The 16,801-nt window shown below is 38.0% G+C and overlaps 1 protein-coding gene across 4 annotated transcripts in view; it reads left to right on the top strand.

Moving 5' to 3' along the window:
* Positions 1–5,845, top strand: part of DGKB (diacylglycerol kinase beta) — an 809,350-nt gene extending 803,505 nt beyond the window's left edge. For all 4 annotated transcript variants that reach the window (XM_043872850.1, XM_043872849.1, XM_043872848.1 and 1 more), the window contains one exon: positions 2,121–5,845. In XM_043872850.1, the coding sequence (XP_043728785.1) occupies positions 2,121–2,228 (108 nt within the window). In that variant the 3' untranslated portion in view covers positions 2,229–5,845. The remainder of the gene's footprint in view (positions 1–2,120) is intronic.
* Positions 5,846–16,801: the final 10,956 nt, after the last annotated feature.

Raw genomic sequence — 16,801 nt, 5'->3', positions numbered from 1 at the left:
TCATACATAATAAGTTGTGATATTTTGGTTCTACTTTGTCATAAATTGATGCTAATCTTTTTTAAGTGACTAGCATGATATACTTCTTTTCCTACAACAACAGTAGTTTGGTAATAATGATATTGTTTTCCAAAAGACTCTAATAGTAGTGTACCCTCTAAAGGATTTAGTCCAGTAACCGTGAATCAGAAATCTTTACTTTCTTACCATGGCTTCTTATATTCTGTTTGAATCTAAGATCATTATATAAGTAGCATGTGTTAACTGCATCCTCACATACTCATTTTTAAAGGACATTTTGTATGAAAAGATTCATTTTTATATTCAGCATTAAAAAATAGTACCTTTCTGCTTAGCCTCATACTTCAGCATCTATAACACTATTGAACATACTTCTTAAATTTCTGTTTCTTACTTGACTAGAATTTATTGGGGTAGAGATTGTGCTTTGTCTATTTGTTAAAGGCTCCTGGTACAGTGTCTGAAACATAGTAGGAGCTCAATACCTTTTATGAAATGAATGAATGATGGTATATTAGATACTCTAGAGGAGTATGGAAATCAATGGCAAGAGGTACAGTGTAATCTAAATGTGAATTATTAGGAGAGAAAGTCTGGCTGAGATCTTTTTCAGTCTACATAGATAGGTGCATTCTGACATCTTAGGTATCTGGCTATTGATTCCTCAGTTAATAAGATAACAAAAGTAAAATCAAATGAAATCAGATATCCAGAGAGTTTGAGGCTGGTTTAGCCTGGTGGCCTTTTACAGGTGCAATTTATTTTTACAGTACAAAGAACACTGAATCTTCCCAGAATAACCTGATTCCAACAGAGTTAAATAAAGTTGCTCATTTATCCTGATTTTTGACATACTTCTGTCTTTCTAGACTGTCTAGAAAGTTCTCTATTTCCCAAAAGCCTCAGTGTCAATTTTAATGATCCAGTCCACGTGACACCCCTTTTTTTTTTTTTGTTTCATTGCTATTAGTGAATGACAAGTGAAGGATATTCATTTTAACTTGAAAATGTCAGCTATGCACTTTAAGAGATATATTTTTGCAGCTTGTAATGAGGTGGTGTTTCTTTTTGAAAGAAATACTCATCTCTGATGCGAGTGCTGTGCAGGTGACAACTGATATTTAATAAGCGATGGTTCTTATATTAGTCGCAGTTCTCTAAAGAAAATGTCTCAGATTGCTTTTGAAAAACTCTTAGCGTCACTAGCCCAAAGGCATGATGTGACCTTTTTATTACATAATGAGAATCATTTATTATCTTACAATGTATCTTAAAGTCACAGACAAAATGCCACTTTGATAATTGCTTTCAATTAGCTTTGAGCATAGCATATATTCATAAAATGTCTTCTCTAATTTAGACTTGAATTAGAGAAAATTACAGACATAATCTACTTTAAGGTTGTCTCATTTAAGGTGATTCGTAGTTTTATTTCAAAGAAATCAAAAAGAAGAGCTTTAGAACAGTCTCTGAGAATGTTTTAAGCAGGCTTTTCAATATTTGATTCTATTCTATTACCAATTAATTAACAAATTAGAAAGCTAGTTCATCATTTCTGACCTTTTATGCACGTTAGCTTTTGACTTTCATTCTTAATGATTGTTTTGAAATTAAGGCTTGCAGTTCGTGTTGAAAGAGAGAAACAATCTGATTAACAGGGTAAATAAGGCTTGCCTTGGTAGCAAGTACATCTTGATGTGGGGCTATAATTGAGATTCTGAGTACTATAATGGTGCATCCTTTCCTGTCTTAAATAAATAATACATAACTAGTGGTCAGTAAATTATACTAGATAATCATGTGGCATGAATGAGGAATTTGGGGGTTTAATACAAGCAAGGTTAGAAGTAGTATGATACTTAAAATGTAATTTCAATTAAGTTTGGTTTCTTGTTAGCACCCTGAGCACTGGTATATAGTTTAAATGCATACCTTATCTTCCTTAAAAATATTTTGCAATAATAGAAACTCTGAAACTACATTTTACGCTTGTGCTGTTTCAGTAACATAGGCACTGTGATTAACCTTAACAGAGATTCTCAGAAATTCGTATTGTACCCAGGGATTACTCCCTCCTCTTTCTCTCTTTTTTTCCCTAGATAAAAATTATACACAAGAACCAAGCCCCAATGCTGATGGGCCCTCCTCCCAAAACCGGGTTGTTCTGCTCCCTCGTCAAAAGAACCAGAAACCGAAGCAAGGAATAATCCTGTATCATTCCATTGTTGGCACTGTAATGAGCATGATTGGACCATGGAACACTTATGCTGGAAATCTTTGAACAACTTCAAGTCTCCTGCTCATGTAAAATCATGGAATTGGTTTGACAGTTTTTGTGACTGAGTTAATGTAAAATTCAGCTAATAGGAAATTTATTGTCTCAGTTTTTATAGGCATCTTTGCATGAAGAAATCAGAAGTTTACATGAAGTGATACTGCATATTTTTGTTGCATGCATTCCCATAGATTTTTATGTCTCCTATCCATTCCTTCACAAATTTCCATGTACTAACCTGTAAGAAAAATCTGTACAATAACAACAAAAATGGAATATCACAGAAAATGTGATTCCAGTTATTAATAAGCACTGCTTAATAATGCTTCAGTGATCATAATTGCAGATTGCTATACTTTTCCCTTTTAGACTGTAACAGCATATCAATGATCTTTGACCTATGATTTGAGGAGCAACTTTTAATTGAAAGGTTTTATTAAATAGCTGTCTATTTGCTGTATCTAAATAGTTTTTCTTTGACTTCTTGATGCTTCTGAGTGGAATTTATTAATAAAATATCAGGTGTAAAGTTTTCTTGTGCTGAGAAGTAGGAAGTGGTTTTATTTTGTTTAGTTTTGTTTTTAACTCTACACATCAGTGAAATCATGTTACTTGGCAGTAAAGTGTGTTAATATGGCAAGCCTTATCCCCTTCTGCATGTGAATCTAGAAGAAAATTCTTAATCACAACAGTAACCAAATAGATGTGTGAAACTCTGTGCCTAACTGTATTTCCCACCAAAGATTCAGAAAAAGATGCTTGAGAGAAATGGGGTATGCATAATTAATTAAGCATCATGAAGAAAATTTATGGTTCTAATGATTAATTTTGTGATGGCTAAAACTCTGGAAGAGAGGGAATTACCCATTAATTATAATTAAAAATCTCCTTTCACAGACAATAAGCCATGCAACAGAATCAAAGCTCAATAGCTGATTTCTTGCTTTTTTGGTCATTTGTGAGTATAGGTGTCTATAATTTTGAATGAGTCAGCTAAGTACACTTGAGAAAGTAAATGATTGTATCATTTCCTTTCAAGTATAAATTGATCCCTGTAATAATATTGAGCTCTTTGAAGTCAATCATGCATGCAGTTAGCACCCTCCCTTTCAACTACTGCACTCCCATCTCCATGACTTTTCAAATATTTATTTGGAAATAATGCCCTAGATTGTTATTAAAGTTTTTCATGGCATGGCTGAATTCTCTGATTGTTTGAAGAAATTATGGAATAGTATTTTTAAGTGTTTCATTTAAACCTATGATATAAAATTAAATGCTTGTTCTGAGCAGTTTTGGTATTGTTCATTCATATTGAGCTGCATCTCCTCATTGCATGTTTTATATTTTTAAACATGCCATAAGGAAAACAAGTGCTTGAAATGCATGATTTATTAGTTTCTCTCTCCATTCTGCATTAAAGTACTAATGATTTTCAGTTCTGTTTTTCTATTGATTCATTCATCTCTGAATTACAGATAGCATTTAGTGATTCTTGAACATAATCCTGTACATGGACTTATGGATTTCAAGTTAAATTGCTATAATTTTTGTTCTTTGATTGGAAGACTCAACTGAATGTTGTTATATCAAATAACTACTCTCAAGCAATGTGCTATCCTGGAAGATTATGTCTAAAGCATTTTCTTTTAGTGTTTCAGGAACATGGGATGGTAAATATAAATCAACAAAAGTTTAATTGCTTTAAAAATAAAAGCTTTTGAATAAATTAAGACATTATTTAGCATTCTCAGGAAAATTACCGTTATAGTTGCAAATGTAGTGCAGCAATCACTTGCCCTAGTATAATAAAAGTTATTTGGCAGAACTGTCATCTAGACCAAAAGAAATCTCAAAGCAGTAACAAATGCATTACTGACGTAATGTTACATAACACACACATTGATTTTTGTGTATCTATGGTTACAGGTAATAAATATTTTCACACAGACTGACAAAATTTTCTGTAATGGGCCAGCAGGTTTTGTGTCAGAAACATACTCTGAAGACACAAATTATTTTGTGTTCAGGACAGCATACAATTATTTCCTGGCTACCTTTCATAGTTTGAAGGCAGCACCAGTTTGTGAATCCGTTTTAACAATCTGTGCGCTGAAGAGCTGTTGAGTAGACAGTGAGATGAGAGAAATCAAGCAAACTGCCTAAGACCTCAATAGTTGAAATAATGGGATGTAGCTTTCCTTCAGTGTAGCTATGTAATTATAATTAGTAATAATTGTAGTTACCTCTTCAGTCAGTGGGATTCATTGGTACCAATAATAAATGTTCAAACGGGAATCAAACTTTCCTCTCCCCAACTCACTTTCTAAAGACTCTGATGAGCATGCCCTTCAAGAACACTACTCAAGGGGTTTGAAAAGTGATTTTAAAAAACTAGTGTGATAGTTTTGAAATCAGAGAAGATAATCTCACCATTTTCTGACAGCTTCAAGTGAAGAATATGTATTTTAAGAAACATTCCAAACTGAAAGCTCTATGGTATATAGAAATAGTAAATACAGTTAGCTTTGTAAGGTGGAAACTTCTTATATGTGTGTGGATGTAGTTGTATAAAGTTTTAAGTGGATGAACCTCTTGAGTAAATATTATACTGGGATTTCTGGGTTCAGAGGAAAATGGGAAAAGAGATATGTACTTTGCTGAGTATTGCCATACACTGAGTAGATAAATAGAAATTCCAGAATAAAGCTGGATATCTATGCTGCTAACAGGAAAGGAGGTGTGTGTGTAGAATGGAGAATTTTAAAGGACATAAATATATTCCTCTACTTATGCGTGTATACCATGTATATCTGATGCTGTTAAGTTTATTGTGGAAGGAAAATGTATCTTGTAGGAAGTAAAGAAAATAGAATTTTAAAAGAGTTTTTATTTTTAAACAGTTTATATGCTTATAGCCAGAATAAAGCAAAAGACTCAGATATTTAGTGTATTCTACTGCAGGGGGAAATTTAACTCCAGTGAGAATTATTGAATGACATATATATATTTTTTTTCACATTTTGTTCTTTTTTCCTTATTTAGGAGGATGGGAAACAGTTGTGCTTTTCAAGGAAGAATCTGTTTTGAATCTCAGACTGTATTCTACTTGAATAAGACAAAACTTTCAAACAGCCCCATTCCTTTTTGTGTCAGAAGTTTGTTTCTCATTGGTTAGAAAAAGGAAAATGTTCCTCTCTTGGGCACATATTAGCCCAAAGAGTTATCCAAATATAGTACATGTATTCTAAATGAAAATAGTAAGCCCTTGTAATATATGTTGAGGATGTAAAATTTAAATAAATAAATAAGCAAGCAAAAATTTGCAAAGGAGCTTTTATTTGGGGAAATGCAGAAATTACCCCTTAAGTCTCTCAATGAAAGTGCATTCTATTTAAATAAAGTTTGAATAAACTCACATTTAAAGGATTGTCTATATCCTTATTGTGTTTAAAAACATGGAATTCATTTCATGATACTATCTTATTTTCTCAGAAAGTGTTATTATATATAGTATCCTGCTTTTTGAAATAAAAATGTTAACACTGAGTTGTGTCATTCTTTGCCACCATTTTGCCCAACTTATGTCCATAAATTAGTTCTTCAAGCAGCTGACAATCTACCCCAGTGGATATCCACTGGGGGTACCAGGCAGACCACCTGTCTTTTGTCAGAGAAAGAGTCTGAGTATTGGGGGACTGAATATGGTGTCATTAAGAACTGAACCGTTTCTGCTTTGCTTGGGCCCAGGATTCTGCTAAGAACAATGTTCCATCAATTTTAGAAATTCCAGGAAGGCCAGCTAACCCACTGATAGACTCAAGGGAACTGAAAGACTAAACCGGGGGTTCTGTGAGGGCTTACATTGAATTTTCTGGATGAAACTGATTTCTGATTTTATTTTGGGTAACAGACTTCACCAGATATCTCATGGGCACTGAGTAGGTACACAGTATTTTACAAAGGAGCTGCAGAAATTAAAGAATTTTTTAATCATGTAAATCTCTAAGTGCCTTTCCATCTATTGGAAGAGTTCATTATTGACTAAGGTAAGGACCAAGTTGGGCTTCCCTGGTGGCTCAGTGGTAAAGAATCCACCTGCATTGCAGGAGACAGCAGGAGACACAGGTTCAGTCCCTGGGTCAGGAAGATCCCCTGGAGGAAGGCATGGCAACCCGTTCCAGTATTCTTTCCTGGAGAATCCCATGGACAGAGGAGCCTGGTGGGCCATGGTTCATGGGGTCACAAAGAGTCAGACATGAAGTCTGACATGACTGAAGCAAATGAGGACACATGCATGAAAGGACCAAGTTAAAGCAAAGTGTGATACATATTCAAATGAGAAAAGAGTACTTGGTTGAAGGAATTCAAAAAATCCTCTAGAGAAAATAAATCTGCAAATGGCTTTTCAGGCTAACTTGTCTTTCACATGAAGAGACAATGAGAAAGAAGGAGCCCTTGAGTCAGAGAAGATGAGTGAGGACATGGGGTTAGAAACCAGGGCCTGGGGCTTCATTGCCCCAATTCATCAAAAGCTTAGGGAGTTCATAAATTAGACATTGGAATAGTGGGTCTTTAAAAAAATTATTAGAAGCAAGAGTAGGGAAAAAAGGAGCATGGAGAAATGAAAGAAGAGAAGTAATTCGGGAGGGAGAGAGAATAAAGGCAAAACCCCAAATTAGGAATAAGTGACTATCCATTAATTTTGCATCCTGGAATCAAGGAAAATCAAGGAAAAATAAAAATACAATTACCAAATCTGACTTGAAAGCCTCCAGGCAATATCTGGCCAGCCTACATTTTCAGAGAGTTTTAATTAAAAGTATCTTAATAATATAATTTTTTAAACTCTCTAAAATTTACAGAAAGCTAAAGTAATAGAGAATACTCATTGTAGAATGTGTTAATGATAACAGTTTTGTAACATTTTTCTAAAGAGCAAATAAGAAGATAACTCGGTCTTTTCTCTAGAATGGTTGAATAAGTTTTTTAGTTGATAATTTCAAATTTCATTTTGCCTTTCTAATTCCTGTTGGTAATATTCCATGGTCATTCCTCCAAAATAACAATTTTGTGGTTAAATATTTTTGAATTTTTATTTTATATTGCATATAGTTGACTAACACTGTTGTGTTACTTTCAGGTGTAAAGTGATTCAATTCTTTTTCAAATTTCTTTTCCATTGGATTATTAAAGAATGCTGAGCAGAGTTCCCTGTGCTATACAGTAGGTCCTTATTCTTAATCCATTTTCAATATAGCAGTGTGCACATGTCAATCCCGAACTCCCAATCTATGCCTTCCCCTGACCCTCTCCCCGGGGAACCATAAATTTGTTCTCTAAGTCAGTGACTCTGTTTCTGTCTTGTAAATAAGTTCATTTGTATTATTTTTATCTTGTTTTTACATTCCTCATATACCTGATATCAGCTGATATTGCAGAGAATTCAGGCCCTTTAACCCCACTAGTCATGGTCTAATTCATTCACATCCTCACAGGACCCAGAGGCCAGTATGCCAGGATGAAAATGGCCACTGACCTCGGAGTAGAGCTGCATTTATTGGGGTCCCTTTTACTTGAGGTCAAGATTAGTTATGGATGCTTGGGCTTCCTCAGTAGCTCAGTGATAAAGAATCTGCCTGCCAACACAGAAACCGCTGGAGACTTGGGTTCAATCCCTGGACTGGTACAGTACCCTGGAAGAGATTGAAATGGAAACCCACTCCAATATTCTTGCCTGGAAAATCCCATGGATAGAGGAGGCTGGCAGACTACAGTCCATAGGGTCGCAAAGAGTCAGACATGACTGAGCGACTGACCACGCATGCAAGCTCACCTACGCTATGTGGGGTGTTGCCTGATGACCTGGTGAATGAGTTGGTCCCCAGAGTGAAACAGTGCTCTATGACTCAACCGTATGACTGAGCAGGCTGCTGCTCCCTCCCTGTATTCATCAAGCTTTGGAATGGGCCCATGCCAGTGAGATAAATGGAAGATCCATTATGGAACTTCAAGATAACTCTGCCTTTGGGAGCCGTAAGAAGGTTCTTGACACAGAGGTGTAAACTGTAATCCCAGCTGCTTTTTTTTACAGAATATGTTTCAGGAGAAAATTAATCTCTCAAAGCCTCAGTTTTCTCACCTGTAAAATACAGATAAACACAACACCCATTTCAGGGTTATTGCGAGATTAAATTGAGGTTACTTTCAAAGTTACTTTCTATTGGCAAGCATTCAAATTATTTTTCAGCTTTAATGGAAATGTAATAGTAGTAATTTTGGTAGTAGCGACAGCAGGAAAATCCTCTTTGTCCGTACTTCAGTCCTTCCTCTTCAATGCCAACTGTATTTTTCTGGAAATAGATGATTTTCCTTATTGGATCACTGTTTTTTACATGATAAAAGTTCAAAATTCTCATGCATAACAGGCTTTCATAAGCTGGACCTTGTCAACCTTTCCTGTATCTTCTACCCTCCTATCCCCATGTGCAAACTTAGTTATAGCTATTTGCATTCACCAAATATACCATGTTTTTTCAGGACCATGCAATTTGTAAGATTTTATAATCACTGCCACATTCCCTTCCTCCAGGGTTTGTTTACCTCCATTCAGGAGGATTTCTGGAGCCACCCTCGTCTTGAATGCATTCAGTTCAGTTCAGTCACTCAGTCGTGTCCGACTCTTTGCGACCCCATGAACTGCAGCACACCAGGCCTCCCTGTCTATCACCAATTCCTGGAGTCCACCCAAACCCATGCCCATCGAGTCGGTGATGCCATCCAGCCATCTCATCCTCTGTCGTCCCCTTCTCCTTCTGCCCTCAATCCTTCCCAGCATCAGGGTCTTTTCAAGTGAGTCAGCTCTTAACATCAGGTGGCCAAAGTATTGGAGTTTCAGCTTCAACATCAGTCCCTCCAATTGAATGCATTAGAATGAGTTATTCTGGTGAGTTTTTTGTGCTCCTTTAAAACTGTGACATCTATTCTAAAGTTCATTCACTCTGTATTTTAAATAGTTACATACCTGATTTTCTCATTAAACTTATGAGTCATTTGAAAGCTAGCCTTGGGTCCTCATCATTAATTATTTCCCAGGACTCTCCTGTATTAGATATCCAATAATTTTTGAATGAATAACAGCCACTAAAATAAGTTCCAGTTGCTATAAAATGTATTCCTTGTTTCAGAAGAAAGTATTAAAAAGGAAGGAAAAAGGCTATAATAAGTCATAAAATTGATATTAATACCACAGAAGTATTTTATTATGCCTTATAAACGTTGGGTGAGTAAACTTATACTTTATCCTAATGTTCTTTTCATCCCGTCACTTTCCCATATGCAATAGTACAGTATTTCCAACTTAGTGAATTTAGTGATCAATAGTGGTAAAGAATCCGGCTGCAATGCAGGAGACACAGGGGACTCAGGTTCAGTCCCTGGGTTGGGAAGATCCCCTGGAGGAGGAAATGGCAACAGGCTCCAATATTCTTCCTGGGAAATCCCATGACAGTGGAGCCTTGAGGGCTGCAGTCCATGGGGTTTCAAAGAGTCTGACAGGACTGAGCACACACATTGCACACTTCTCCTCACAAGTGGGTGTTAGTCTGCACGGGATCTGCATGCCTCTGCCAGTAGTGAGAGCAGTGGACAGCTGCCTTCTTCTCCAAAGAAAGCTGGGGAGACAATAAGCAGTCTAATGGCCCCCTCGTCTTTGGAACCTGTGAATACGTTACAGGACAGTGAGGAATTAAGGTCTCAGAAAGAATCAAGAATGCTACTCAGCTGATGTTAAAACAGAGTATTCTGGATTATCCAGATGAGCCCAATAAAGGGCCCTTTAAAGTAGAAGCAGTCAAAGGTCAGAAGGAGATCAGAGTCGGAGAGGCTTTGAGAGTGCGTTGATATACTTTATTCTGGTTTTAGTTATTTGGAAGTTTGCAGTAGGATTTTTCCCCTTCTTGGGACACCAAAGACACTTGTTACTTTTGCCTGTAGGAGGAAGAAATGATAAAAGATGACTTTAAAGGGGAGGTTTAGAGTTACCTTCTCAAATTAAATTATTATGTCAATCCCACAATTTCCTGCATGTTCCCTTGCAAGTTCAGCTTCAGCGGGAGCAATAGCTGAACAGAGTCAACTAATGAAGCCACCCATTCTTCCAGGTCAGAGCCCTACTTTTGCTTTTGGATTGCTATCCCAGTTTGAAGCCTTGAAAGAGTGTGCTTGGTAAATGCTAATTAATTTTAACTGATTTATGTGAAAAGTATCAGGTAGTTTGAGGGGAAAATTAAGGTACCTTGCCAATATTTTACAATGTAAAAGACATACTGGATTCTTATTCCTAAACAAGAATTTCCCAAGTCAAAGGAAGATTACAGCCAGATGAAAACTTAAACTTAGCGTATATTTAACCTGAATCCTTTTCCTATTCCAGAACCTTCACTATGGTGAGTTGTGCACGTTGCAATTGCCACCCACCTGCCTGGGAGAAATTAATCAATTCGGTGGTCTTGGTACAGTTTAATGACAAAAATTCCCTCTTTCAACTTCAGGCCCCCCTGAACTTTTCTCCAACTAAGCCTCAACTCTTGGATTTCTTTGTCTCTGCACTGTCCAGCTCCAGCAAGAATCCTGTTAAGGCAATTTAGCCAGATTCCCCAACCTCCACATCTGATCGTGAGATAGCTAATCTGGTTTCTCATCCCCACCACTACCCTTCAGGTGACACTTGATTACTGTGCCTGCCTTTGGTGAGAATGCCCCCTTGCCCCAGATGGTGCTTCTGAGTAATTTTCCATCCAATTCTAAGTAATTTGCCCTTAGCTATAAATCCCCACTTGCCCATGTTGTATTTACAGTTGAGTCCGGCCTCTCTCCTCTACCGTAAAGTTCCATTGCAGTGGTTCTATTACTGAACCAAACTTGGGTCTGCACAGTAAAGCCAATCTTCTAACACTGGCTTGTGGTGAAGGAAAGTGCAGTTTTTACTGCAGGGCACCATCCACTGAGTCAAAGCAACTAGTGTGCAAAAGGCCAAAATTCCATGATGGCTTTCAGGGGGAGGTTTTTAATGACAGGGTGAGGAAGAGTTGCCAGGTATGTTATCAGCCTGTGGACAAAGTTCTGATTGGTTGCTCGTGAGATCACTAGGAGACAACATCATCAACCTTCAGGTTCCAAGGGGTCTGGGGTCTATGCGCTTTGGGGCAGCATGCAGTTAACTTCTTCCACCTGGTGGGGGTTTCAGCATCTGCAAAGCAGTTTAAAGGATATGGCTCAGATTATCATTTAGTTCCCCTGAGGAGGAACTAAAGGTCCTTGACTTCATTTAATGGCTAAATTATTATTTTGTCTTACTTAACTGTTTTCCTTCATTTCTGCATTTTCTAACTTCTCTGATTAAGTTTATTCTTTGCAACCTGGTATTGCCCTAGGAGGGTAAGGTTTTTCTACAAAGAGGCAGTGGGAAGACATGGGGCTCGGGGGTGCAGAGTCGGGGTGGGGAGCCCCCTGGAGTCAGAAAGGCTCCATGGGTCCTGCTGGGTTACAGTTCCTGTTCCTCTCTCCATGGCCCCTGCCCCAATGATGATGTTCTTACCCCGCTTTAACAAGTGTCAGCATTTTTATTACCATTAATCTCTGGTATAATGAAAAATTTGTATAATGATGGCATATTACCAGAGTCTAAGGACTGTCTCAGAGTTCCAATCCTATAAAATAATATTCCCTTTCAGAAATTTATCTTCCAAATAATTTGATTAAATGCAATCAAATAACTTGAAAAGATCAGGATGTAGGAATAGCTGTTATTGCCCTTGGAAAGATTTAAGAAATTGACGGCTTGCAATTTTGTAATACAGACAGTTGTCAAAGGACCATACACCCCAGATCCTGAGCTCACCTGCAGCTCTGGAAAGGTCCCTACACTGACCCTTCTCTGCCAGGAACACTCACCTGCAAGGAATTAAACCTGCTGGGGCATGCTGAGGCTCCACTCGGAAGTGCAGCCCAGTGTTAGCCCCCAGCTCAATTTTCAACCAGCTGGAGTGGACGTCCACTGATAAATGTCCCAGCTTCTCCTGTCCTTTTAGTCCTGACAACTCAGAGGCGCGGTTTCTGAGAGGGTCCCCAGTGAGACTGCGTCCCAGTTGCCTGTAGCAGTAGCCCCCTCACTGACAGGCTCTTTTTATCTTGTCTTGGGTCTCTTGCTTTACTCTGTTGCTCACTTTTGCTTCCTGGTTTTACCTTCGACAGAACTACCAACACCCAACCTTCCTCTTCTTTGGAGGGAGCCTTGTCTTGAGGGAGCTTTCCTGAGCACAAAGGCAGCACTAACATCCTACCTAAGCCTGCTGCTTTTGTAAAGGGAACTAGTTATCAAAGCTTAAGGGAGTGGTGACAAATACCTGAAGAGGACAAGAGGGTGTGAAAAGGTAAACTAAGTCATGTTAAACATGTTGAGTTAATTTGAGTGGTACATATACCCAATAGAATATTACTCAGCTATAAAAAGGAACACCTTTGAGTCAGTTCTAATGAGATGGGTAAAACTGGAGCCTATTATACAGAGTGAAGTAAGTCAGAAAGAGAAAGACATACTGGACATTAACGCATACCTATGGAATTTTAGAAAGACAGTACCAACGATCATACATGCCGGGCAGCAAGATGAGACGCAGATGTAAAGAACAGACTTTTGGACTCTATGGGAGAAGGTGAAGGTGCGATGATTTGAGAGAATAGCATTGAAACATGATATTACCATTTGTAAAAGAGATGACCTTTCATGACTATGCATGAAGCAGGGCACCCAAAGTCGGGGTTCTGGGACAACCCAGAGGGATGGGGTGGGGATGGAGGTGGGAGGGGGTGTTCATGATGGTGGGGACACATGTATGCCTGTGGCTGATTCATGTTGATGTGTGGCAAAAACCATCATAATGCTGTACAGTAATTATCCTCCAATTAAAATAAAGTGATTAAAACTTTTAAAAGGCAGAAATCAATTAGGATCAGTCAGCATCTAATTTAGCAAAAAAAAAGAAAAGGAGCTCCAAGGACCTGTCCAAAATGAAAGCCTTTCATACACAGAAGGGAACAGGAACAAAGAAGTAATATGAGGCAAAACTCTGAGTGGTTATTGCAAGGTTACTTTGCTTGAGTGAGAGGCCGGAATCTATCAGGCAGATACCTAACTACTGATTAGGAGATTCTTGACTGACTGGTTTAAGATTCCTTTTCTCAAGAGCTGAAACTGTATTTAAGTCTGTTTCATATAAAGCTTAACATAAGCAACTCTATTTTGAACCCCTTTTTAACAGGGGTAACATAAGGACCATAGCCCTTTGGTTAAATCATATAAGTGGGCATTGGATAAAGGTGAGAACTGTGTCGGAACTGACTAAAACTTGGTTTACAGGTAGCTGGAGCCACATTGGGGCAAGCAGATTGCTACCAAATGAGAAAGGTATGCTGACACCACCATTTCTTCCACTTTCCAAGAGGAATGGCAAATTAAGATTTTTGTATGAAGTCTTTTAATTTTAACATGCTGTGTGGCTAACAAACAAACAAGCAAAAACACTTGTATAAGTGTTGTTCAGCCCCGAATTTCTAAGTACTAAGAATTTTTTTCCTCTGTAAATTGCCACTTCTGTAGTTAGGAAAAATATTGATATTTGTCTACCTGGTAATGGTGATACTCACTACTGTCTTATCACATTCTCTCTCTGCTAAGAAGTCTGGATCGTTGTTGAGGTCAGTTGTTTCAACTGAGGTTAAATATGCTGAAACACTGAGAAGAAAATGATGTGTATCACTTGATTCCTTTAACAGATTTAGCATGTGTTTACTAAATGCCTGTAAATGTTTACCAAATGCCTCAGGAAGCATGTGGCTAAAGCAAAGGTCATTGTCCTCATGTGGATTATTAATATATTCTAACTGATGCGACCATGAAGCCATTTAAAATGCCAGTACCAAAAAGTAAAATAAAATGCCAGTACCTAAAAGTTTGAATTAAAAATTTTCATGAGGCCATACTAGGGAAGTTTATAAACAAGTAGTTTATAGCAGAAGTAATAACTTTCGTATTATTATTAAGTTTAGGATATTTTTCATTCTTTATTCAGTTTTCCTAATCAAATTTTATTAACTCTTAGTTTCACTCAGAACTTTTCCTGAAATGACTTTACATAATAAAACAAAGGGACAAACAAATAAATATGGTAGATGTTTTATTTATATTACATGATGTTGCTGTTTTTAATTACTGGAGTTGAAGATAATTCTGAGTTTTTAGCTATAAGAAGATTGAATAAGGGCTTAAATCCTACAAAGTACTTCTCATTATTCAACATATACATGCCTTTTAAGGTAGGGTGTCAAAGAGCAAGTATCTTTGGGATTCCCATATTTACCTAAGATGTGGAAAAAAATTTATGTAAAAACCAGCACAAATCCATATACATGTTTAAAATGGAACAAATATCAAAATGAAACTTCAGGTTTGCAATAGGTCATTGAAAATAGTCCCTCGAGTTCTCTGGTTTATTATGTCAGAACTTTGGACAGTGCTTTGGGTAAAGCCCTGTTCCATACTCAAATTTTCACCAAGAGCCCAGTCTCATTTCCAAGCTACAGACCTATATCCAACTGCCTCCTGGTAACCCTGCTTGGATGTTCCACAGGTATCACGGACTCACTGTGCCGGAAATTTGACTCCTCTACATTCTCACCTGACACACTTCCCCCGGGTCTGTAGCTGCCTTTTCAGTTTAATGGAAATGGTATGACCCACTATTTCGCTGGAGTAGGAAATGGCAACCCACTCCAGTATTCTTGCCTGGGAAATTCCATGGACAGAGGAGCCTGGTGGGCTACAGTCCATGAGGTTGCAAAGACTCAGACATGACTAAGCAAGCAAGCCTAGCACTGTTCAGTATCTAATCAGTTACCCAAGGTTTTCTATTCAGTTTATTTCACATCTTTTCATTTATCTTCTAGTTCTATTCCCCCTGCTGTTGGTTAGCTTTCGTTGTTTATCTCTCCTTTGAACTCTTCTCAGTAATTATGTAACTCATCTACCTGCTTCACTTTGCTCTGCTTTCAGTAATCCTACCATATGATGCATGTATTTTTTTAATACTGATATATTTAGTTCAGTTCAGTCGCTCAGTCGTGTTTGACTCTTTGCAACCCCATGGACTACACCATGCCAAGCTTCCCTGTCCTTCACCAGCTCCCGGAGCTTGCTCAAACTCATGTCCATCGAGTCTGTGGGTCCATGATGGACATCTCATCCTCTGTCGTCCACTTCTCCCCCTGTCTTCAATCTTTCCCAGCATCAGGGTCTTTTCCAGTGAGTCGGTTCTTCACATCAGGAGCCAAAGTACAGGAGCTTCAGCTTCAGCATAAATCCTTCCAATGTATATTCAGGACTGATTTCCTTTAGGATGGACTGGTTGGATCTCCTTGCAGTCCAAGGGACTCTCAAGAGTCTTCTCCAACACCACAGTTTAAAAGCATCAATTCTTTCATGCTCAGCCTACTTTATAGTCCAGTTCTCACATCCATACATGACTACTGGAAAAACCATAGCTTTGATCAGACAGATCTTTATAGGCAAAGTAATATCCCTGCTTTTTATATGCTGTCTATATTGGTCATAGCTTTTCTTCCAAGAAACAAGTGTCTGTTAATTTCATGGCTGCAGTCACCATCTGCAGTGATTTTGGAGTCCCCCCAAATAAAGTCTCTCACTGTTTCCATGGTTTCCCCATCTATTTGCCATGAAGTGATGGGACTGGATACCATGATCTTTGTTTTTTGAATGTTGAGTTTTAAGCCAACTGTTTCAGTCACCTCTTTCATTGAGAGACCTTTAGTTCTTCACTTTCTGCCATAGGATGGTGTCATCTGCATATCTGAGATTATTGATATTTCTCCCAGCAACCTTGATTCCATCTTGTGCTTCATCCAGACCAACATTTCACATGGTGAACTCTGCATATGAATTAAGTAAGCAGGGTGACAATATACAGCCTTGACATACTCCTTTCCCAATTTGGAACCAGTCTGTTGTTCCAAGTCTGGAATTGGAATTCCTTCACCTCCACTAGCTTTGTTCGTAGTGATGCTTCCCTAAGGCCTACTTGCCTTCACATTCCAGGATGTCTGGCTCTAGGTGAGTGATCACACCATCATGGTTATCTGTGTCATGAAGATCTTTTTTTATAGTTCTTCTGTGAATGCTTGCTACCTCTTGTTAACATCTTCTGCTCCTGCTAGGTCCATACCATTTCTGTCCTTTATTGTGCCCATCTTTGCATGAAATATTCCTTTGGTATCTCTAATTTTCTTGAAGTGATCTCTAATCTTTCCCATTCTATTTTTTTCCTCTATTTCTTTGCACTGATTACTGAGGAAGGCTTTCTTGTCTCTCCTTGCTATTCTTTGGAACTCTGCATTCAGATGGGTATCTTTCCTTTAGCTTCTCTTCTTTTC

This window comes from Cervus elaphus, chromosome 18, assembly GCF_910594005.1.
Source record: "Cervus elaphus chromosome 18, mCerEla1.1, whole genome shotgun sequence".
NCBI classification, from domain to species: domain Eukaryota; kingdom Metazoa; phylum Chordata; class Mammalia; order Artiodactyla; family Cervidae; genus Cervus; species Cervus elaphus.
The sequence above is the reverse complement of the archived record's forward strand: the minus strand, read 5'-3'. Positions and strand labels throughout refer to the sequence as shown.